Source organism: Arvicola amphibius, chromosome 1 (genome assembly GCF_903992535.2).
Source record: "Arvicola amphibius chromosome 1, mArvAmp1.2, whole genome shotgun sequence".
NCBI lineage: Eukaryota > Metazoa > Chordata > Mammalia > Rodentia > Cricetidae > Arvicola > Arvicola amphibius.
The window spans coordinates 54,712,011-54,736,165 of record NC_052047.1 but is presented as its reverse complement, the minus strand read 5'-3'; the positions used below and the strand labels follow the sequence as shown (position 1 = coordinate 54,736,165).

Sequence of the window (24,155 nt, the reverse complement as noted above, 5' to 3'; positions counted from 1 at the left end):
CCCAGTATCTTGTAATTACTGTGAGAACAAGGATTTGTGAATAAGGGGCAATGATCTCTTTTTATTTTTGAGACAGGCTGTCTATAGCTATACTGTTACTTCCTATATAGACCGGACTGGACTCACTCACTGCGATCTGCCCGCCTTTGCCTCCCGAGTGCAGGGGTTAAAGGAGCACACCACCACACCCAGATACTTCTGGTTTTAATTTTAGTTAAGAGAATAGATACTGTCTAGTCCTTCTATTTACTTTTATAGAACATTGTAGAGTGATGTTTTATCAAAATTATTTATTTATCCTAATTCTAGAATCTGGGAATCTTGGGCTGCACAGGGGCGACAGAACACTGGGTCTTCTCTATACAGGCCTGCACTCATCATCTGCCACCTTCCACAGGTCCTGCCTACACATTCCACATAGGGATTACAGCATTTAAATTTGGTGCTAGTAGTAGGGAGGGTCACACTGTAGACATGGAATAAGAATCTGGAGAGAAATTCTGACAAATAATATAATTAAACACACAGCGAAACCTACAGTTTTAACAATGAAATATGAGTAAGATAATCCCCTTCAGGATGGAATGCCAGTGGTCTGAAAACATTTGAAAGTTGGTGTCTTAGTATAAGCTACACATCTTCTGGCTCTGTTAGCACAGCACTTGGTCAATTAGAGAATAGCTGGATTCTTTTTCCTTGAACCATCAAAAGATGTGTCTTCCATAGCTTCAAGATATTCTACTACTTACTGAAAAACAGATTTCCTCATTAAACTTAATTTGCTTTGTGTTCTGTCTTCATAAACAATGTTTTCATAGTAGTGAAATCAGTATCCACCACTGTGAAGTATGCTTTCAAAGAAATTTGATGTTCCATCATGAATTATTTGCTCTCCAATAAGTCCATTTGAAATTTCTCAGCTCGCTACTAAAATTCAAGCCACTCTGTTTTGTAAATATAATTAGATAATGAAAGCTCACCACCTTCACAGCTGTCAAAAAAAACTGGGCAGAGTCCACAGGGTGCCCAGACCAAGCCTGTGGTGGAGGACTGGGCTGACTGTCCTGTTCACGTGTCCATCAACACTGCCAAAAGAGCCTTCCTTCACAGCAATGAGTGACATCTCCACTTTCCCATCATAACTGTGTTCAAAATGGTTCCAATGTTCTCCATGGACAACTTGCCCTTACTGATGCCCAGTTCACTGATGTACTTCCACACTCCATGTGATGAAGCAAATGGACTGTCTGTTTCTATCATTGGAGTCTGTTTACTTTATCATTTGTTTCTGCTTTGGCTTGTAGGAATTTGAGAAACATTAATAGTTAACCATCTTAACAAATTCAGACTAAAAATCCTGGTCCTTGTACCAGGCTCCATCAGTGACAGATAAGTCTGGTTGCAGGTTATAGAGCAAAAAACCTTCTTCTTGAAGGCTGTTACAGATTTTCTATCTGTGATAAGCATTTTACTTGCCAATTTCTTGAGAATTTTGTCGATTTCTGTTAATGGCAAGTAACTTTAGTATGAAACAACTCTCTTCCACATTCCTTCATCCCCTACATCCTCCATGATTTGATAGACCATTTTTTTTTCTGATTGGACATCTTAATTTTAAGTTTTCTGAGAATCCTTTATTCTATATAAAAGACCTGTATTACTCTTTAAAGTATTTAAATGACTCATGGATGGCCACTGACCACTATCTGGCTTCTATGTGAGACAGTGTTTTATTTCTACCAGATCTACACCCTGCAGCGGTTGCACCTTCATCTTTACCTTGGTCATGAGGGCAGTTTTTGAGACCAGAGAAAAAGTAACCACACATGGAGCACATTTGAAGTCCCAGGGAGGCCAATCAGAAAAAATTTAAGAGCCAAAAGTAGCAGACATATGTAGCCAAACACTATTTTCTGGAAATGACAGGAGTTGTTGTCCATATCAACCCAGTGGCTGTAACTACTTGCACAAGATTGAGCCAGCCAAAATCCCACCAGGGATGGGGAAGAGCTCACAAAGGCCCACCAACAGCTGAGAAGTTATTGGCAACTGACGGCTACTAGAAGAGGGAAAGTGTAGTGAGGAGCGGAGCAGGCCTGCTTTTCGTCCTGCCTGGCTCCCGCACGGCTAGCTTGAAACCCAAAATAACAACACAAACTGTATTCATTTAAACACTGCCTGGCCCATTAGTTCCAGCCTCTTTTTGTCTAATTTTCACATCTTGATTAACCCATTTCTAATAATCTGTGTAGCACCACAAAGTGGTGTCTTACCGGGAAAGATTCAGCATGTCTGACCTGGTGGCTAGCTTCATGGCGACTGTCCCAGAAGGAGAGGCAGGGCAATTGTCTGAGCCATCTGCCTCACTTCCTTCTTCCTGTTCTGTCTACTCCACCCACCTAAGGGCTGGCCTATTAAATGGGCCAAGGCAGTTTCTTTATTAAGGAATGAAATCAACACAAACAGGAAAGGTGTTTTGTTTGGTTGGTTTTTTTGGGTGGGGGTAGCCCCAGAGAGGGTCTCCATGCTTTTACTAGATGAACATATGTTATACCCATGACCATACAGGCAGCACTAAGTAAAATCAGATAGTTAAAGAAAAAAAAAAGAACACATTAAATTGAAAGGGGAAACTGGGGAGGGGAGACAGGAAAGGAAAGTCACATAGTTAGAATAGAAAAAAGAAATTAAGTTTTTAAAATTCTATATTAGAACTTACAGGTATTTGTAAGGGCAACAAAAGTTTTGTTTTATGCCTCAATAAAATATTTCTATAACAAAACTAAGTGACAGAACTGTAACATTGGTTTTACCATAAAGCTTACTTAACCATCATGGGTATATTCAGAGATGGCAAACTACTAATGATGGAGGAGTGTCTATGTGTTGCTTTCATTTATTAATAAAGAAACTGCCTTGGCCCTTTAAGAGGACAGAAAATTAGGTAGGTGGAGCAGGCAGAACAGAATTGTGGGAGAAAGGAAGCAGAGTTGGGGAGACGCTTCAGGCAGTCGCCATATGCAGTCGCCATGCTTCTCCTTTCTGAGATGGACACAGGTTAAGATCTCTCCTGGTAAGCAACCACCACAGATTACTAAATATGGATTAAAGCAAGATATGAGAATTAACCAATAAGAGGCTGAAACTAATGGGCCAGGCAGTGTTTAAAAGAATACAGTTTCCGAGTAATTATTTCGGGTGTAAAGCTAGCCGAGTGGCAGGACACAGCCGCGCTGCTCCTTCTACATACTAATACCAATTTAAAAGTATACAAAACTAATAATGACTATTGTAGGTTAACTGAAAACACTTAAAAGTTCCATGAAGAACATAAAATATAAAAAGGAAAACAGAAAGAAAAATCAGGCACAAGAAGACCTCTAAGATTTGTAGCTATACTAAGAAGCCCAAAGAAGACAAACCATTTTCACAGCATTTTCTAACATCTATAAACTTTGTGCCAAGTGAATATGAAACCATGAGTTTTTATTTAAAACCAAATTAATTCTACTTTAGAAAACATATTAAAAAGTTCATGATTTCTGAATGCATGCTAACAAAAAAGGGGAATGAGGAATAGGAAATGACCTTTGTATCAACATATTTTTAAAAAGAGGATTTATTTTCATTTTAGTTATCTGTATGTTGTGTCTTTTGGAGGGTATGAATTTGTGTGCCCATGGAGGTCAAAAGAGTGTGGCTGTCTGCTGGAGCTGTGGTTCCATGGCGTTAGTGTGAGCTGCTGGACACGAGTGTTAAGAACATAGCTCCTGTCCCCTGCGAGAACAGCAAGTGCTTGTAAACATCGAACCATCTCTATCAACTCAAAAAGGTTTTTTGTTGTTTTCATTTTTTGAGATTGTAACCTATTTATATTTCTCCCTTCATTTTTCTCCCTCAAAACATTCCCATATACCCATCTCCTTCAAATTCATGGTATCTTTTTTCATTAACTGTTATTACATGTATATATATTATTTGTACACACACACAAACACACACCTAAATATCACTTGTTGAGTCCATATAATGTTACTTATATGTATGTTTTCAGGGCCGACCATCTGGGTACTGTACAACAAACTGCTGTGCTCCTCCCTGGGAAAGACCATGCTCCCACTCCCAGCTTTCCTCAGTTACCTACAGCTCTACATAGGGTTGAGGCCTGATGGCCTACCAAGTTTGGCATTTTTTTTTAACTCATACTTCTACTTTACTGGCCTGGCCTAATAGTCCTACAATATAGTGTTACATGTGAGACTCTAAAGCTTTGAGTCATACTACTGTAAATGCCACTGATGAGAACACAACATACAAACATTTTTTTGTTTGTTTTTGTCGAGATGGTTTCTCTGTGTAGCCCTGGCTGTTCTGGAACTTGCTTTGTAGACCAGGCTGGCCTTGACCTCAGAGATCCACCTCCCTCTGCCACCTGAGTACTGGGATTAAAGATGTGCACCACTACTGCCCAGCTACTGCACATACTTTTTTGTTTTTTTTTTGGTTAGAGTCTTGGCTCTAGATGGGTTCCCAGGTGTCCAAGGAGATTCCCCAACTAGGTCCGTAGGCAGCAGAGGAGAGGGCGCCTGAACTGGCCTTATCCCAGACACATTGATGAATATCTTACATATCACCATAGAACCTTCATCTGGCAAGGGATGGAGAAAGAGAAAGAGACCCACATTGGAGCACTAGACTAAGCTCCCAAAGCCCAGATGAAGAACAGAAGGAGGGAGAACATGAGCAAGGAAGTCAGGACCACATCCACCCACGGAAACAGTGGGACTGATCTAAGGGGAGCTCACCAAGGCCAGCTGGACTGGGACTGAACGAGCATGTGATCAATCTGGACTCTCTGAATGTGGCTGACAATGAGGGCTGACTGAGAAGCCAATGATAATGAAACTGGATTTTGATTCTACTGCATGTACTGGCTTTTTGGGGGCCTAGTCTGTTTGGATGCACACCTTCCTAGGATGGAGGGGGGGCCTTGGACTTCCCATAAGGCAGGACACCCTGACTTTTCTTAGAACTGGAGAGCGAGGGGAAGGGGAGGAGGCAAAAATTTTAAGTAAATAAATAATTAATTAAAAAGACATTTTATAACTAAAATGTGTGCTTAAACTGCATATAAACTGAATGACTAGCATAACAGCCCTTTACATACTGTAGATTCCACATCCTTAGATTTAAGATGTGAATCAAAAACATTCATGAAACATTTATACCAAACCTGTACGGATATGTTTCTTGTCATTATTTCCCAGCAACAATTACACAGGTATTTATACTGCACAATGAATTCTAAGAAATAAAGAAATGTCTGTTGTAGAAAGTAAATAAGGGGAAGGATATATGCAGGTTATATGCAAATATTGTACCATTTTATTTTATAAGACATGAGCAGGTAGGAAATTTTGTATCTGCAGGAGTCCTACAACCAATCTCTCATAGACACCAGGAAATAATTTCCTTCCCTCCATTTTTCTCTCTCTATACATATAAAGAGGCATACACAATGCAGCTTTATGAATGGCCAAAATACCATGTAATATATTAGGCATTACTTATTATATAAAAGACTAAAATATTAAATTTCTCCCTTTAAAGTTCTAAGTTTACACAGATTAATACTCTCAATTGACATTTTGCAGTCAAAATTATTCTTAAAATTCTCTAAAGTATCCTACAAGTATTTCTATTTACTGAAATAACTACAGTTTATGTGGAAAGTAGAACCTAAAACTAAGAAAAAAATAGCTGATTCATTTATTGCCCATTTCGTGGTCCCTATCTGTTGGGGAAGCTGGCCCAATCCCTGCGTTCAGGGGCGTGGCTGCCCCAGGGGAGTAGGATACCCTTAAAAAGGATCGGGGCACTGGAAGGAGCCCTGTTTTGCTCTTCCCCGTGTTACCTTCTGCTCCGCTGGACCCTTGGTTCTGTAAGTTCCCTTATTTCCCCTTTTATTAAAACTGATTTATTATAAAAGGACTATTTTGGTTATTTCCAAACCCCTCCGACCGCCGGTACACCTATCAAGTGGATTACAGCTGGGTAGAAGAGTAAAAAAAATAACATGATTCAGATTTTAATTAGTTACTTTATATTCCATTTTGTATATGTAATGGTTTAGAAAATCTAGTATATTTAATTTTTGTGTGGAATTAAAAACAGGCCAAGTCTCTGAGAAAAGTAGAACATTTCTTACTTCACAGATTATTTTAAATGTATCAGAAGAGAGGAATATAAAATGCTATGGATGTGATTTTCAGTTGCCTTTGATGCTAGTACTAAGCAGCAAAACACAGGCAAAGGTTTTTAAGTATGATAATTATGCCTTTGTACTAAAATTAAAATTAGTGTCAAAATTTTTAAAAATTATTTTTTAAAAACTCATTTTCAAGATAAAACAAATGGATCCATGACAAAGGTAGTTATAAGAAGCATTTAGCAGGTAGTGTCTTTTCAACAGAACTGGGTATATCAGTTAGCTATGGTTCCCTTCCCTTCCCCGGAGACAGGGTTTCTCTGTAGTTTTGGTGCCTGTCCTGGAACTAGCTCTTATAGACCAGGCTAGTCTCAAACTCACAGAGATCCACTTGCCTCTGCCTCCCGAGTGCTGGGATTAAAGGTGTGCGCCGCCACCACCTGGCTTCAGTTAGCTATGTAAAGAACCCAATATACATAACAGGTTTTAAAGCCTTCCATTTCCTGGGAAATTGGAGAGGAAAAATTCATTCACTTATATAGCATAACTTGATATGGTTAATATAGGCAAAGAATTAAATAAAACATGGCAACAAAGAGTTTACAGTTTAACAGAAGAGAGACAAACTAAGGCATAAATCGGGAATGAAAAACACTGTATAGGGATCTAACAGTGTAGCAAAGAGGATGTAGAAGAGTTGAAAATGAGTAAATAAAGCTCGTGTCACACCTAATGTCTCCTATACCTAGAAAGAAGTAAACAGGAATATGAACTTGAGAACTCAGGACAGGATGCTGAAGAGATGACTCAACAGTTAAAGAGCGCTTGCTGCTCTTGCAGAGGACCAGAGCTTAGTTCCCAGCACCCACGCGAGGCAGCTGACAACACCTGTTAACTCTAGCTTCAGCAGATTTAAAGGCCTCTTCTGGCCTCTGTGGTAACCTGAACACATAAACACAGAGATATACACATCTACATATAAATAAAAATAAAGCTTACAGCAGTCAGGACTAAAAAGTTGTTTTTTTTTTAATCTAAAATGAGAGCTTGAAGCTCTCAGAATTAGGTAAGATTAGGTACTGAAAACGGATGAAATTAAAAGGAGACTGAAGTTCTAACTTTAGAAGAAAACATTTCACAGACGAATTTGGAATAATGGAAAAAGCAGGACAAATAAGGAGACTCAGTGAACAAATGCCACCAAGCCTGAAGACCTAAATTGGATCACCAGGGTCCACATGGTAGGAGGGGACCTGCTCCTGCAAGCTGTCTTCCCACACCATCCACACACATGGTAGTACAACTGCACTTATAATCACACGAACATACAATAAATCATTATAGCTTTTTCTAAACAGAATTTCTTTAATCTAACATATTCATTCTTTCTTCATTTCTTTATTGAATTCAGCACAGGAGGAAAACGGTAGAGAGAAAAACACAAACAGTGTACAAGGAATAAAGGAAGAGGAAGGAAACCATGCAGTAAAAACTCAGGGAGCCACAACATGTGTTTCTGAGGGGAGGATTGACAGTCAAACACTCTGGGGTTGAAGCAGTCAAAAGTAGACACTTGGTTCTGGAAATTAAAGGTTCATGGCTGGGGATACAGTTCAGAATAGAGCTTGCTTCATATGCTCAAGGCCCTTGGTTTACTATGTACATACTTTGTCCAATTTAGGCAATATTAATTAAAAAATCAGCATATTTCATATTCTGGAACCATATAGGAATGACTTTCATACTATAGGTAATCAGAGAATATGAACCTAAAATCCAAAATATAATTTAGTTTACAAGACAACATTCGACAAGGCCATAAATAGCTACAGAATTATGATTATATACATAAAAAACCTGACTACATGCATATATGTGCATATATACATACACTATTATTAAATATAATCTAAAAATTAAAAATTAAAAGAAAATTAAAAACAACAGAACAAAATAACTGACTTAAGGGTTAGGAATATACCTCATTTGTAGACTGTTTGCCTAGTATAGGAAGGGCTTGGGTTTGTATCCTAGTACTACAAAAGCAAAACACAAGGAAATGGGTTGATATTCATACTATACATAGCAATTTTAACTACAAATAGCAAAAGCAAACTATACATATAGGCACTAAATAATGTACTTCTTTAAATAAATCAAATGAAGCACTAACACTAGTAAATGCTTAGAGAAGCTTATATAATTGAACATAATTTATCTTATTAATTATTCACTCAAGAAATATTTTCTTAGAGGGGGCTTTAATTAGCGAGGTGGGAGAAAGATTAATATAGGAGGAAGGGGGTAAAAAAAGTCAGTAAGTGTATCAGAATAAGTCACATGGAATCATAATCATAAGTTTATATATGATACATGTTAAGTCTGTGTATAGATACACAGTTTAAATGGAATTTTTACATCTGGACTGACAATGCACCCCACAAGAACCACAGACTAACAAACACTCTTATGACCAAGCATGAGAAGCTCCCTTTGAGTTGTTGGTCAGGGTTGTCCAAGAAAATCACCAAACAATGGTTGTTGCTATTATGCACGGTTGTCTCCAACAGCTTGAATGTAAGTCCCTACTGCTAAAGATAACATACTTTGGACACAGGTCCCAGAGGATCTGAGCTGGCTCTAACCTGAAAGACTCCTCCCAAGGACTAGCATTTATGGTATCAAAGGTGATATGCAAGCTTGACGGAGGTGGGTCATCTGTCTATGTGTTACTTTCATTGGTTAATAAAGAAACTGCCTTGGCCCTTTAATACGACAGAAAATTAGGTAGGTGGAGTAGACAGAACAGAATTCTGGGAGAAAGAAGGCAGATGCTTCAGGCAGTCGCCATAGGCAATTGCCACACCTCTCCTCTCTGGGACAGTCTCCATGAAGCCAGCAACCAGGTCAGACATGCTGAATCCTTCCTGGTAAGACACCACCTCGTGGTGCTACACAGATTACTAAATATGGGTTAAAGCAAGATATGAGAGCTAGCCAATAAGAGGCTAGAGCTAATGGGCCAAGCAGTGTTTAAATGAATACAATTTGTATGTTGTTATGTCGGGGCATAAGCTAGCCAAGCAGCCGAGAGCCGGGTGGCGGGAAGCTGCCCACAACTCCTTCTACACAAGCTTCCAAGGGAGGAAAGCCACTAGTAGTCCCACCCAGCTATGATACCTATTAATACAACAATGAGCAGCATGGCATGGTATGTCTAAGGTTACAAAAGTGGCATATACCTTGGTGGTAACCAACAGCTCTAACTGGACTTAAGGCCCATTCAACAAGAGGGAAGTCATGGATGGTACTAGAAATCCAGCCAGCTAGCTGGGGCTAGTAAAGACATGGATCTTGAAGGAAAACTGAGAACCTATAACTTCTACTTTACTAAATCAGCATAATCCCTAATTACATTCTAAATAGTTATCCTTATACCCACAGATATGTGTACTTCTTACCCTTCACTGCAGAAACTTCTTTGCAATAGATGCAAGCCATTTGCAGAAAAGTACAACTGATCAAAATGCAGTTGTGAAGTCCAGTCCCAATTGATGCATCTACAACACAATTCCTATACCTAAGGCTCAGGGATCTTTACAGAAGAGGGAGTGAAAAGACTGTGAGAGCCAGAGGAACGGAAAGTTTGCTGTGAAATTTCATCTCTTAGAAATGTAAGAAAAGCCACACCATAAAGTCTCATCAACATGACCCGAACAAGGACTGTACCAATAGACAAGTTAATATAGAAGGGGGAATCTTATGTGGTCTCAGGTCTAGACAAAACACAAAATAAAACAAAAACCTTATAAGTAACTAAGGAATGCTGGAAGTGGGAAAATAGTCTTCTATAGGGAAGAGTGCCCAAACTGGCTATCCAAAATACCAAGTTGTCAGTTCTAAAATCAAGTACATGAGGAGGAGGACAAGTGGCATTATACAGACTAAGCAGGTTGTATTCATATATTTAGGAATGTGTGTGCGTGTGCGCACGCGTGCGTGCCTGCACGTGCACACATGCATGCGCACAACTTTAACAACAAAGAAATAGAGGTCAAAAACTTGAGAGATAGCAAGGGGGTACATGGGAAGGGTCTAAGGAGAAAGGGAAAAATGATACAATTACATTTTAATTTCAAAAAATAAAAAAGATTTGCTAGTAGTATATACTTGTAATACAAGTACCAGAGAAGCTGAGACTGGAGGATTTTGAGTTTCTGGACTCAAAAAAGAAAGAAAATCTTGACTAAGAGACTAAAATATTGCAGGTTCTCTCCTTGGAAGTTGAAGAATAGAGTAAAAAAATGAAATTTCTTTTAACATAAAACTTAATTGTTTTCTATTTTATAGTTGAACTTCAGACAAAATTCATTTAGGAAATAAGTAAAAGTTTGTCTGTGTACTAGGACATCCCTCTACCATTCTTTGTCAAGCTTCAACAAGCTTTTCACTTGCTTCTAATTACAAGAGATTGCCCAGCCTGAATTTGGTTTAAGTAATAATAGAGATCCTCCATTCCAAAAATTATATAGGATGCAAGGGCATCCTATATAAGGAACTAATCATGGAAAATAGAAAGAAAAGCTCTCTAAGGGGAAAATATAAATTTATGACAAATACCAACATTTTCATAGTTCTCTAGACTACTCAATTTAAATAAAACAATTATAATACTAAGCTACAAAAATAGCAAATGTACTTTTTTTCTCTTTTTAAATTAAGGTGCTCATGACACAGAACATTCTTTGTCTCATTCATTTATTCTTGAAATGCTGAGGTTTTGAGATGGTTAGACATTTCTCCTTAGGTTCAAAACCCTGACCTGAGGTGCTGTGTGACTTTGAGCACCACTTTCTCTGCCGTTAGCATGGCAGTAACAACTTCTCTTTTAATACAGTCTAGAATCAGAAGGGTGCAGCACTGTAGTGGTCTCAACAGAGGTGACTCTCTAGGCTTGAATCTTCCAACTTGTGGCTTCTAGCTGGTGATACTGTTGAGGGAAGCTGTGGGAAATTTAGAAGTGGGACCAGGATGATGGAAATGGGTGATGAAGGAAGGCCTTTAAAGCTTACAGCCCACATTTTGGTATTATGCTTTGTTTCTTTGCCTGGCTGCTGTGCAAGGAGCTGTGCCTCATATTCCTACACAGAACTATGAAAGCTAGAGTTGTTTAAGTCTACATGCCTTCCCCACCACGAAGGACTGAAATCTCCTGAAACAGTGAGTCAAAATAACTCTCTCAAGTAGTTCTGTCATTGAATAAGAAGAGTGACTAACACAAGCTTTAAATGTTCAATCCTAATTGATGACATTATTAATCCACATATAATTATTTATATTTATCATTAACATATCCCTCAAATTTCTATGTTAGAAAAACACAATAAATAAATAAGAATAGAATATAAATTTTACTTTATATTTAGACGAGATTAGTATAAACCTGTTGCTCAAATTCAATAGCAAAGTAGCAATACTACTGCTGTGAATATCCAGAATATCTAAAAATGATCAAATTAAGGAATGTTTCAGAAAGCAAAAGCTTCATCAATATCTCAGCTGCTATTCCAAACATTCACGTATTTCCTGTCTTTGAAAACATTTATTACCTGTTATGTCAAAGTATAGTTTATTACATTATTGTAAAGCAACAAACCAATTATTTAATAGAGTTTATACCATAAGAAAGTATTCTTTTCTGTCCTTATTCTGGTCAAACCAGAATGGACATCTCTAAAACAGTTCTACTGAAGGAAAATAGTCAAACAATAATAACAAAACCCTAGCTAAATCCAAAAAATGGTGATGTACTAAAACTACAGGAATTATCAAAGTCCTGAAATAAGGCAAAAGTACTATACTAATAAGAATCTTTCACTTAAATTCTTGGTAATCTTTCAAACAATCACTAAGAAAATAAGAAAATTCCAAATGGAGAGGTCACTAAATACCCAGCAACACTCACCCAACTATTGGTAGGAGACCTCTTGGAGACCCAGATGCTTGAATCAGCTGAAATAGTACCAAGTTTTTACTGATTACTCTTAACAAGGCAATGGAGCATAGGCTAACTCCATACTATAATGAACTGAAAGTTATTAATATTGACAACTCTATTTATTACCACTATAAATGCCTCAAAGGAAAAATAAGGAATGACGAATTCCAGTGTAAATCAAACCACACTGTGTTAACTTTAATCCTGAGATGTCCAAGACTGACAACCAGGTATTATAACCACACTGGCAGAATATTTTTCTAAATTAGTGTGTTACAAATCTTAAAGAAAATGCATCACTAAGTTTAACAATGGTTCCTGTAAAAAATTGTGAGGAAATATACTTTTAAGATAATACAAATTCTCCAAAACTATTTTAGTAATATACCAGATAGGCTTTTTTCTAAGTTATTTCAGATTTTTGAAAAGTAGATTTTAGACCTTTTAATTATATTAGTGATAGTTGTAATCAGGATTCTCAAAATTGAATCCAAAGAACTTAGAAGAGTCAACAACTCTTCTAATAAAAGACTCAAAGGTGAACAGTACTTTTAATATTAATGTTCAATATTTTTAAACTATGAAGCTATAATTTAGCAGAAAATATATGCTGGAACCTAACTTTGATGAGGAGTAAAATAGAATCAGCACCAAGGTAAGAACACAGCAGTGTTCTCTTGATCTCTATTAAGTTAAAGATAACTTCATCACACACAAACCCAAACACTCCTTTCTCCAAACATCCACATGGGGTTGAAGAAAGACAACTTACAACCATGGGAATGTTTAGGTACATACATGGAAGACCCTATACTTTTCCCAAGTAGTTTAAATATAAAAACTGTTTTTACCTTATAGATATGTGTCAAGTATGAGCATAAGTGAAACAAAACACATTTGGTTGAAATACATCAGACAGACAAATACGGAGCAGACTTTTTAATGTCAATTATGCATACTCAAGCTGACACTAAAGCAGTATGCCAGTTGGCAAAAGATGTAAGAGACACATCATTAAGGATAGGTCTGCAACATAACATTCTATAACTTTATCATCTAACAATTTTTTAAGACTTGAGAACAGCTATAAAATAATGAAAGTCAGAAGCACAAAAATCTTTTGAAAGGTGCCTATGAAGGAGAAATTTGGGAATAGGATGTTGAAAACAAATGGCTAGCACAAGAGAACTGATAATCTTATTGGCCCTACAAGAACAAAGAAAGTAATTAAAAGTAAAGTGGGACCTGACATATGAATGAAAGTCCTCTAGAGAAGAATTCAAACACTGCACATGTGAAATGACAAAGCATGCCAGTATTACCTTTCTTTCGAAAGAGTGCATTTAGGTAATTTTCTGCTTGGCATTCAATCTTATCAGTGTGGGACTGGCCCTGAGATGATAGCTCCTCTGTTGGCGTTGACTGTGAAGAATCAAGAGATGGGAGACAATCCTAAAATTATAAGAAAGTAACAAACCTAATTACTTTTCATTTAAACCTGAGTTCCAACTAAGTATGTGAAAATTGTTTCAATGTTGTTCTGCCTTTTATAAAATATAAAATTACATAAAAAGAATATAAAGTCTAATAGGATTCAGGAAAAAAAAACACAAACGTATTTTGAACAGAAGCAAAATAGCCTTATTCCTTACCAAAACTATGATAAAATGTGTGTACTGGGAGGCAAAGGAGAGGGTGGGCAGGCACTGCTGAAATTTTACTATATGCATGCCATAAAGTAATCCTGCTAGATGAGCTTCACAGAGTCTCAAATTCTTCTTAGCTCTTCTCATCACAAAAGATAAGAAATCAGGATTTCTCACCATACAAAAAGATGTTAGTTATACACATCTATGTCCTCCATATAGTAGGTATATATTTCATATCAATACAGGATATATTTCTGATAGCCAAAGACTTTAAAAGTAGTGAAAGGGTTACAGATAGTAGCATATTATCCCCTTACTACCAAATGCTGAGAAACCAGATTATAGATTGGTCTTACATAAACTAGGTCTCCAAGTTCACCCTTGGATACCTAAATTACCAACATGACCTAAGGTGAAGTTCATGAGTCAGGGAGAAATAAGAAGTAAATGTGAAGGAGGAAAGCCAAATCAAACCAAAGCCAATCAAACAACCAAACAAACAAAAAATAAAAAACAAAACAAAAACAAACAAATAAACAAAAAGAACTCCCCCCAAAAGGAAGAAAGAAAAGAAAAAAATTATGAATTCTAAAAGCTAAACTAAATGTTGGACATATTCTTTCCATTCAACAAAATCAAGTATTTAAATTTTCACTGAGTCACAATTATCAGAACAAATTAAGTTAAAAAACTATTGCAATTGTGTAATTATTTTTAAAATAATTTCATGGCACTAGCACTTACACTGACTGCTTCTCTCTGTAGGTTACAAAATGAACATTTTTCATCCATAGACCAGTCAGTCAGCTCTTCTGGTTCACAGTCTTTAAAAGAAGGAAAATATTCATTAAATATACTAACTTTATAAAAACCAGCAAAATCACCATCTTCCACAGCAATGGCAAAAGGAAAAATGAAAAAAACAAAACCTAACTACTAAAAGTAAGGGGAGAAAGTCTAACTTTCAAATTAACCTCTTGATATCTAGAAAAATAAACAATGGGCCATGACATAAAATATCAAGAAAATGAGCTGGTTATACATTAATAATTTTCTAACAGAATTTTAAGTATCATCTAATCACTTCAAGGATCCAATCATAACTATTCATTTCCTTTTTATTTTCATTATGACAGGCAGACCAAAGTGGGTGATATAAGGAAGAAAGAAAGAAATAAATTGTGCACAATCTGAGAGAAAATATAACACAGAGAAAGAACCAATGTGTCAAGAACACCAAGTTTGAGAAAACGGAATGATGCTTACAAAAACAAGTAGCAATCCATTGGTAAATCAAAAATAAGGCCAGACTCTTTTTATTTCCAAAAGCTTAGTTACAAGAAAAATGGATGAAACAAATAGGGTATATAATCCAATGCAAACCATATACTATTTCCCATAGATTAGTGCTGCTCTCAGCCTTGGTCAGAGAAATTCCTGTTTACAGTGGTGACAGTTATACAAAGACTCATAATTTGCCAAAAAGTGCTGAGAACAAATGATTTTTAAGTGCTTCGCCCTATGGGGCATCTATATCACATTCTGTCCACCCTGACACTTGGGGAACATCTTGGAAGAAGGAGCAAAATTTAAGAGTTGGAGCATGAGAGAAGTATTGTATTCTGGACATGACAGAGCTACTGCACCTATGTACTGGGAGAGGCAGTGGTTACCTGCAGAAGACTTGGCCTATCCACATTCCATCATAAATGCCAAAGGGCTCATTAGGCCTCACTTTCCCCATGAAGAGTTAAAGGAAGTTAGTAGATGCTGGCAGAAGGGAAGAGTAAGATGTCCTTGCTCAAGTAAATAACCAAGTTGCAAGCACTCTAATTAAATGTAGAGGGGCATGAAAAACTTAGGAAAGGAGAGCTGGGCAGAGGGGCTTGGTGGGAAGGAGGTTATTGAGCATAATGTAGACAGAAGAAATATAATCAATTAACAGCCAGGACACTATATCTCCATTAGAGCCCAGCAACCCTACCAGAGCAGGCCCTAAGTATGGAAATATACCTGCAGCACAAGAAAGAGATCTTAGTGGCATTTATAAATATGATAGATGATATTAAAGAGGAATGAATAAATCCCTTTCAGAATCTATGAAAACACAAAGAGTATAAAGAAATGAGTAAAACACCTCAGGAACTGAAAGTGGAAATTGAATTTATAAAGAAAACCCAAACTGAGATAAATTTAGGAACTGGAACAGGAACCTCAGAGGAAAGCCTTGTCAACATAATATAAGAGATGAAAGAATCTCAGGCACTGAAAACACAATAGAAGAAATGGATATCTCAGTCAATGAAAATATTAAATCTAAAAACCTCCTGGTATAAAATAACAGGAAATTTGGGACACTACAAAATCTAAGAATAATAGGAATAAAGAAAGGAGAAGAAATCCAGGTCAAAGGCACAGAAAATGTTTTCAACAAAATCACAGAAGAAAATTTCTCTAACCTAAACAAAGATGTTTTTCAAGGTACAAGAGGCACACAATACACCAAATAGGCTGGACTAGAAAACAAAGTCTCTTTGGCACATAATAAATATAACACTAAATGTACAAAACAAAGAAAGAATATTGAAAACTCCAACGGAAAAAGACCAAAAAACATATGAAGGCAGAATTACACCCGACTTCTCAATGGAGACTCTAAAAGTCAGAATGGCCTACTCAGATATGCTACAGACTCTATAACAGATCACAGATGTCATAAGAAAACACTATACCCAGTAAAACTTTTACTCACAACAGACTAAGAAAATAGTCCATGATAAAATAAAATTTAAGCAATACCTATCTACAAATCCAGTCAAACAAGAGGCACTAGAAGGAAAACTCCAACCTAAAGACGTTAACCATATGGAATAATAAATAATCCTAAATCAGCAAATGAAACACACTCACCACCACCACATAACAGGAATCAAAAAATACTGCTCACTGATATCTCTAAACATTAATGGTCTTTATCTCCCATAAAGACACAGACTAACAGAACAGATTTGAAAGCAGAATCCATTCTTCTGTTGCATCTTCTGTAGTATCCAGCAAACACCTTAACATCAAGGAAAAACATCACCTCTGAGTAAAAGAATGGAAAAGATATTCCAGGCAAATTTACCTAAAAAGTAAGCAGGTGTGGCTAATTTAATTACTGAGAAAATAGACTTAAACCAAAACTAATCAGTAGAGACAGGAATGGACATGATACGCATCAAAGGAAAAATCCATGTGAGGACACTGAGATTTGTAAAATCTAGGCACCAAACACAAGGGCATCCAAATTCATAAAAGAAATACTACTACAGCTTAAATCCCCCTCCCCCCCACTGATCATGGGAGACTTAAATATTCCACTCTGGCCAATATACAGATCATTTAGACAAAAACTAAACAGAGACAAGATCAAACAGATTCAGTGTGGTACAGCCATGGTTTCATCCAGCAACTAAAGGGAGCAGATGCAGAGACCCACAGCCGAACATTAGGCGGAACCTGGAAAACCCCACAGAAGAGGGAGAGGAAGGATTGTAGGAGTCAGAGGGGTTGAGGACACCACGAGAACATGGCTTACAGAATCAACTAGGCAGGGCCCATAGGAGCTCACAGAGAATGAATTGGTCTGAGCTAACTAAGTCCACTGCATACATGTTATGGTTGTGAGTTTGGTGTTCTTGGACTCAAACAATATGTATGTGGAGGGGGGTGTCTCTGACTCTTTCGCCTGCTCTTGGGACCATTATCCTCCTACTGGGTTGCATCATCCAGCCTTGATGTGAGGATTTGTGACTAGTCTTATCGTAACTTGTTAGGTTGTTATGATACCATTGAGACCTGCTCGTTTCTGAAGGGAAATGGAGGAGTGGATCTGGGGAGAGGGGAGGTTTGGGGAGCTGAGAGAAATGGAGGGAAAACTGCAGTTGGGATATAATATATGCAAGAAGAATAAACTTTAGAAAATTAAAAAGTAAACTAAACAGAGAAATGCTGGTGCCAACTAACATAAACCAAATGGATCTAATAGATACTTAGAGAAGATTTTACTCAAACACAAAATAATATACATTCTTCCCCAGCAGTTCATGGAATTTTCTCCAAAATTGACCACATACTTAGACACAAACCAAGTTTCAGGAGATAAAAGAAAACTGAAATAACACCCTGTACCCTGTCTGACCACCATGGACTAAAGCTTGATATTAACAACAGCAAAAAGCTTATAAACTCACGAAAACTGAACATTTCTCTACTGAAAGAAAATTGGGTGAAGATATAAAGACTGTCTAGAATGAAAATGAACAAGAAAGAACACCCAAACTTATGGGACACAATGAAAGCTGTTCCAAGAGGCAAATTCATAGCACTGTGTGCCCACATAAAAAACTGCAGAGATCTCATACTCAGCAATTTAAACAGCACACCCAAGAGCTCTAAAACAAAAAAGTAATCAAACTCAAAAGGAGTAGATGACAAGAAATAATCAAACTGAGGGCCAAAATCAATAAAAGAGAAACAAGATAAACAAACATACAAAGAATCTATGAAACTAAGAGTTGGTTCTTTGAAAAAGATCAATAAGATCAATAAACCCTTATTCAAATTAACTAAAATGCAGCAAAAGATCCAAATTAATACAATTAGAAATTAATATAACAACATAACAAATATAAATGAATATAACAGAAATTGAGGAAATCCAGAGAATCATAAGGACATACTTAAAAATCGTATATTCCAACAAATGGGAAAATTTAAATGAAATGGATAATTTTCTCAATACATGTTACTTATCAAAATTAAATTAAGATGAGCTAAAGCAATTTAAACAGACCTATAACCCTAAGTATAATAGAAGCAGTCATTAAAAATTCTCCCAACAAAAACAAGCTCAGGACCAGATGGTTTAAGTGCAGATTTCTATAACACTTTCATAGAAGAATTGATGCCTATACTCCTTAAATTATTCTACAAAACTGAAACAGAAGGAACACTGCCCAATTCTTTTTAAGATCACAGTTACTCTGATACCCAAACTACATACAGACCCAACCAAAAAATAAGAGAATTACAGAACAATTTCTTCTATAAACATAGATACAAAAATGCTCAATAAAAATACTTGCAAACAGGGTTGGAGAGATGGCTCAGCGGTTAAGAGTACTGCCTGTTCTTCCAAAGGTCCTGAGTTCAATTCCCAGCAACCACATGGTGGCTCACAACCATCTGTAATGGGGTCTAGTGCCCTCTTCTGGTCTGCAGGCATACACGCAGACAGAATATTGTATACACAATAAATAAACAAACAAACAAACAAATAAATATAAAAAATACTTGCAAACCTAATCCAAGAACACATCCAAAGGATCATCCACCATGATCAAGCAGGCTTCATCCTAGAGATGCAGGAATATTTCAATATATATAAATAATCAAAAAATGTAATCCATTCTATAAACAAACTGAATGACAAAAATCACATGATCATCTCATTAGATGAAGAAAAGGCCTTTGACAAAATCCAACACCCCTTCATGATAAAAGCCCTGGAGAAATTAGGGATACAAGGGACATACCTAACCATAATAAAGGGAATCTATAGCAAGCTTGAAGACAATATTAAATTACATGAACAGAAACTCAAAGCAATTCCATTAAAATCAGGAACAAGACAAGGCTGTCCACTCTCTCCATACTTATTCAATATAGTACTTGAAGTCTTAGCTAGAGTAATAAGAACACTGAAGATCAAGAAGAAACAAACTAGAAAGAAAGAAATCAAAATATCTTTATTTGCAAATGATATAATACTATATACATAAGTGACCCTAAAAGTTCTACTAGGGTACTTCTACAACTGATAAACACTTTTAGCAAGGTAGGTAGATACAATATTAACTCACAAAAATCAGTAGTCCTACTATATATAAATGACAAAGGGACTGAGAAAGAAATCAGGGAAGCAACACATTTTACTATAGCCTCAAGTAATGTATCTCAGGTTAACTCTATGCAAGCAAGTAAAAAACTTGTATGATAAAAGCTTTAGGATAATGAAGAAAGAAATTAAAGAAGATATCAGGAGATGGAAAGATTAATATAGTAAAAAATGGCCATTCTTCCAAAAGCAGTCTGCAGATTCAATGTGATCCCCATCAACCACAATTCTTCACAAATCTCGAAAGGGCAAGTTCAGCTTCATATGGACACACACACACATGCATACAAAAAACAAAAACAAACAAACAAAAAACAGCTAACACAATCCTGAATAAAAAGTTTCAGGAGGTATCACTATCACCAATTCCAAGCTGTATAACAGATCCATAGTAATAAAAACAGCATGGTGTTGGAACAACAGACACACTGATCAATGCAATCAAACTGAAGATCCAGACATAAATCCACATACATACAGACACCTGATAAAACCAGCAATACACACTGGACAGTATCTTCAACAAATGGTGATGGTCAAAGTGGATAGTTATACGTAGGAAAATCCAAACAGATCTGTACTTATAACCCTGCACAAAACTCAAGTTCAAATGGATCAAACACCTCATCATAAAACCAGAAACAATGAACCTGAGAAAAGACAAGGTGGGGAAGTGTCTTGAAATCATTAGCACAGGAAAAGACTTTCTGAACACAATACAAATGGCACAGTCACTAAGATCAACAATTAATAAATGGAACCTAATGAAACTGAGAAGCTTCTGCACAGTAAAGAACACTTTGAGATACAATCTAACACCTGTCAGAATGGCTAAAATCAAAAACACCAATGATAGCCTATGCTGGAGAGGATGTGGAGTAAGGGGAACACTCATCCATTGTTGGTGGGAATGCAAACTTGTACAACCACTCTGGAAATCAATGTGGGGGTTTCTCAGGAAACTGGGAGTCAACCTACCTCAGGATCAATTCCACTCTTGGGAACACACCCGAGAGATGCCCAATCATACTACAAAAGCATTTGTTCAACTATGTTCATAGCAGCATATTTCTAATAGCCAGAACCTGGAAACAACCTAGGTGCCCTTCAATAGAGGAATGGATAAAGAAGGTGTAGCAGCGGTAAAAAACAATGACATCTTGAATTTTGCATGCAAATGGATGGAAATAGAAAACACTTTACTGAGTGAGATAACCCAGACCCAAAAAAAGGAATATGGTATGTACTCACTCATAAGTGGATTCTACCCATAAACAAAGGACATTAAGCCTTGTAGTTCGTGATCCTAGAGAAGCTAAATAAGAAGGTGAACCCAAAGAAAAATATATAGTTATCCTCCTGGATATTGGAAGTAGACATGATCGCCGGGCAAAAGTTGGGAGCATGGGGGTGGGGTGGGGTGGGGGAAAGGGGAGATGGGGAGAGAGAAGGGAGAAGGGGAGGACTGGGGAGAGCCTGGGGGAATGGGATAATTGAGATGGAGGAAGTGTGGATATGGGAGCAGGAAAGAAGATATCTTAACTAAGGGAGCCAGTTTAGGGTTGGCAAGAGTCTTGGCTTTAGAGGGGTTCCCAGGTGTCCAAGGGGATTTACCCAACTAGGTCCGTGGGCAGTAGAGGAGAGGGCACCTGAACTGGCCTTATCCTATAGCCACACTGATGACTATCTTACATATCAACATAGAACCTTCATCTGGTGAGGGATGGAGATAGAGACAGAGATCCACATTGGAGCACTGGATTGAGCTCCCAAAGCCCAGATGAAGAGCAGGAGGGAGAACATAAGCAAGGAAGTGAGGGCCGCAAGGGGTGCATCCACCCACGGAAACGGTGGGACTGATCTAATGGGAGCTCACCAAGGCCAGCTGGACTGGGACTGAACGAGCATGTGATCAAACCGGACTCTCTGAATGTGGCTGGCAATGAGGGCTGACTGAGAAGCCAATGATAATGGCACTTTGTTTTGACTCTACTGCATGTACTGGCTTTTTGGGAGCCTAGTCTGTCTGGATGCACACCTTCCTAGGATGGAGGGGGACCTTGGACTTCCCACAAAGCAGGACACCCTGACTTCTCTTAGGACTAGAGAGCGAGGGGGAGGGTAGTGGGGGGAGTGGAAGGGAAATGGGAGGATGGGAGGAGGTGGAAATTTTAAATAAATAAATAAATAAATAAATAAAAATTAAAAAAGAACAGTGTCATTCAGATAAAGTCTACAGAAAGAAAAATCATTTTTATCAACTATACATCAGATAGAGACCCAATATTCAAAATATACAAAGAACTCAAAAAAACTGGATATCAAGAAAACAAATAACCCAATTTAAAAATGTGGTACAAGTCTAAACAGATAATTTGTTTTTACTTTTACTCAGTTTTTTTTTTTGTGGATTTCACATAATTGTATTCTGATCTCACTTATCACCCCTTCTCCTCCCATCTGCCCTCTGCTCTTGCAACCCACCCCCTTCCCAAATCATAACCAAATTTAAAAGAAAAATCAAACCAAAACAAAAGAAAAAAGGAAGACTCTAGTTGTGGAAACCATAGCATAGCCGTTGAGATACACAGTTTACCCTTTAGTTTATTCATCTTGACTTGCAAGCATTCATTGGCTTGAGTTAGGTCTGGCTCAAGGCCTCTTATTTTAAACAGAGAATTCTTGACAGAGGACACTCAAATGGCTGAGGAACACTTAAAGAAAAGTTTAACATCCACAGTCATCAAGGAAATGTAATCACAATTCCTCTGAGATTCCTTCTTACACCTGTAAGAATGATTAAGATCAATAAAACAAGTGATGTTAATGTTGACAAGGATGTGGGTTCAGCAAGGAAAACACTTTTCTCCTTTCCTGGTGGAAATGCAAACTTGTACAGTCACTCTGGAAATCAGTGTGGTAGTTCCTTAGGAAGATGGAAACTGATCTGCTCAGGATTCAGCTATACTACCCCTGGGCATGTACCTAAAGGATGCTTCATCCTACCAAAGGTACTTGCTCAACCATGTTTGGTCACTGCTGTTCTATTCATAACAGCCAGAAATGGGAAATAACCTAGATATCCCAAAAATGCATACTTGCCTTTGAAAACAATGAAATCATAATATTTTTAGGTAAATGGGTGGAACTAGAAAAATTATTATTCCGAGGGAGGTATTCCAGAGCTAGAAAAATAAATATGGTATGTATTCACTTAAATGTGGACATTAGCTATTAAATCAATAATAACCTGTAGGACCACAGAGTTTAGTTATATGGTAAATGTCGGGGGAGGGGGTGTTGATCAGAATGATTAGATTAGGAAAGGAAAATAGAAAAGACAGTTATGGATGGATGGGAAGAAGATGGAACAGGAGGATCAAGTGGGAGTAGAGGCAAAGGAGAGACTATGGGGAGAGACAGCTAAAATTAAGGGCCATCTGAGAGCAGTATGGAAACATAATATAGTAGAAGCCTCCTAAAATATATACAAAAAGAAGGTCATCTAAAGGAAATCACTAAATAATTGGAGCACTCCAACTAGTCATCTCTTGTCACCAAATGAAGCTTCAAGATCTGGGGTTGTATTACATCTATGAGTTGTTGACCAAAGTGGTACCATGGGAATCTCCAAACAACCCAGGCTGTTATTAAGACTACATGTTGATTACCATAAACTACCCACATGGCCCCATTGCTGAAGACAACACCTATATAACTCCTTGAACATGGAGAAGTCAAGATAGTGCCTACATAGAGCCTTCACCCATTCATGCTGTATCTTGGTACAGAAAAGTACTCTGCACTACCAAAAGTGAAACATAAAACACCAATCCAGTTACAAACACTCTTATCTACAATGGTATCATGCCTTCAACCTTGGAACATTCAGCACTAAATGGGATGCATCTGTCAAATGCTCTCATCAGGGTTCAGGGAACCCTGCAGAAGGTGAGGAAGAAAGAACATTAAGTGTCATAGGGGATGGAGGACACTCAAGAAAACAAGGCCCTCCAAATGAGCATGATTAGAGCTCCTATGAGCTCATAGAGACCACAGCAGTATTCACAGCACCTGCATGGGTCTGCAACAGTTCCTTTGTTTATATATTATGGCTTCCAGTTCACTGTTTTTATGGGATTCCTGAGTGTGGAAACAAGTGGGCCTGGCACTTGTGCCTTCTCTTGGGCTCTTTTCTTCTGTTGGTTTTGTTCAATTCGGTGTGTTTTTGTTTTATATCACATTTTATTATATATCTTATTATTAATAATATTAACATATTAATAATGTAAATAACATTAACACAATAAATATTAAAATAATAATAATTTATTATTATCTCTTAGAAGTTTGTTTTCT

General features: G+C 37.3%; 1 protein-coding gene and 1 pseudogene across 12 annotated transcripts in view; both read right to left on the bottom strand.

Annotated features, from left to right (window-relative positions):
• Positions 1 to 24,155, bottom strand: part of Lcorl (ligand dependent nuclear receptor corepressor like) — a 147,247-nt gene that overhangs the window by 65,942 nt on the left and 57,150 nt on the right. For 8 of the 12 annotated variants that reach the window (XM_038328370.1, XM_038328353.1, XM_038328381.1 and 5 more), the window contains exons 3-4: positions 14,600 to 14,679; positions 13,529 to 13,658 (exon numbers count right to left, since the gene is read on the bottom strand). The exons of 2 other annotated variants lie outside the window; for them this stretch is intronic. In XM_038328370.1, the coding sequence (XP_038184298.1) occupies positions 13,529 to 13,658; positions 14,600 to 14,679 (210 nt within the window). Of the gene's footprint in view, positions 1 to 12,173; positions 12,221 to 13,528; positions 13,659 to 14,599; positions 14,680 to 24,155 lie in introns of all 12 variants that reach the window. 2 more of the 12 variants (XM_038328389.1, XM_038328329.1) reach the window with 2 other exon arrangements.
• Positions 928 to 1,812, bottom strand: LOC119813216 (annotated as a pseudogene).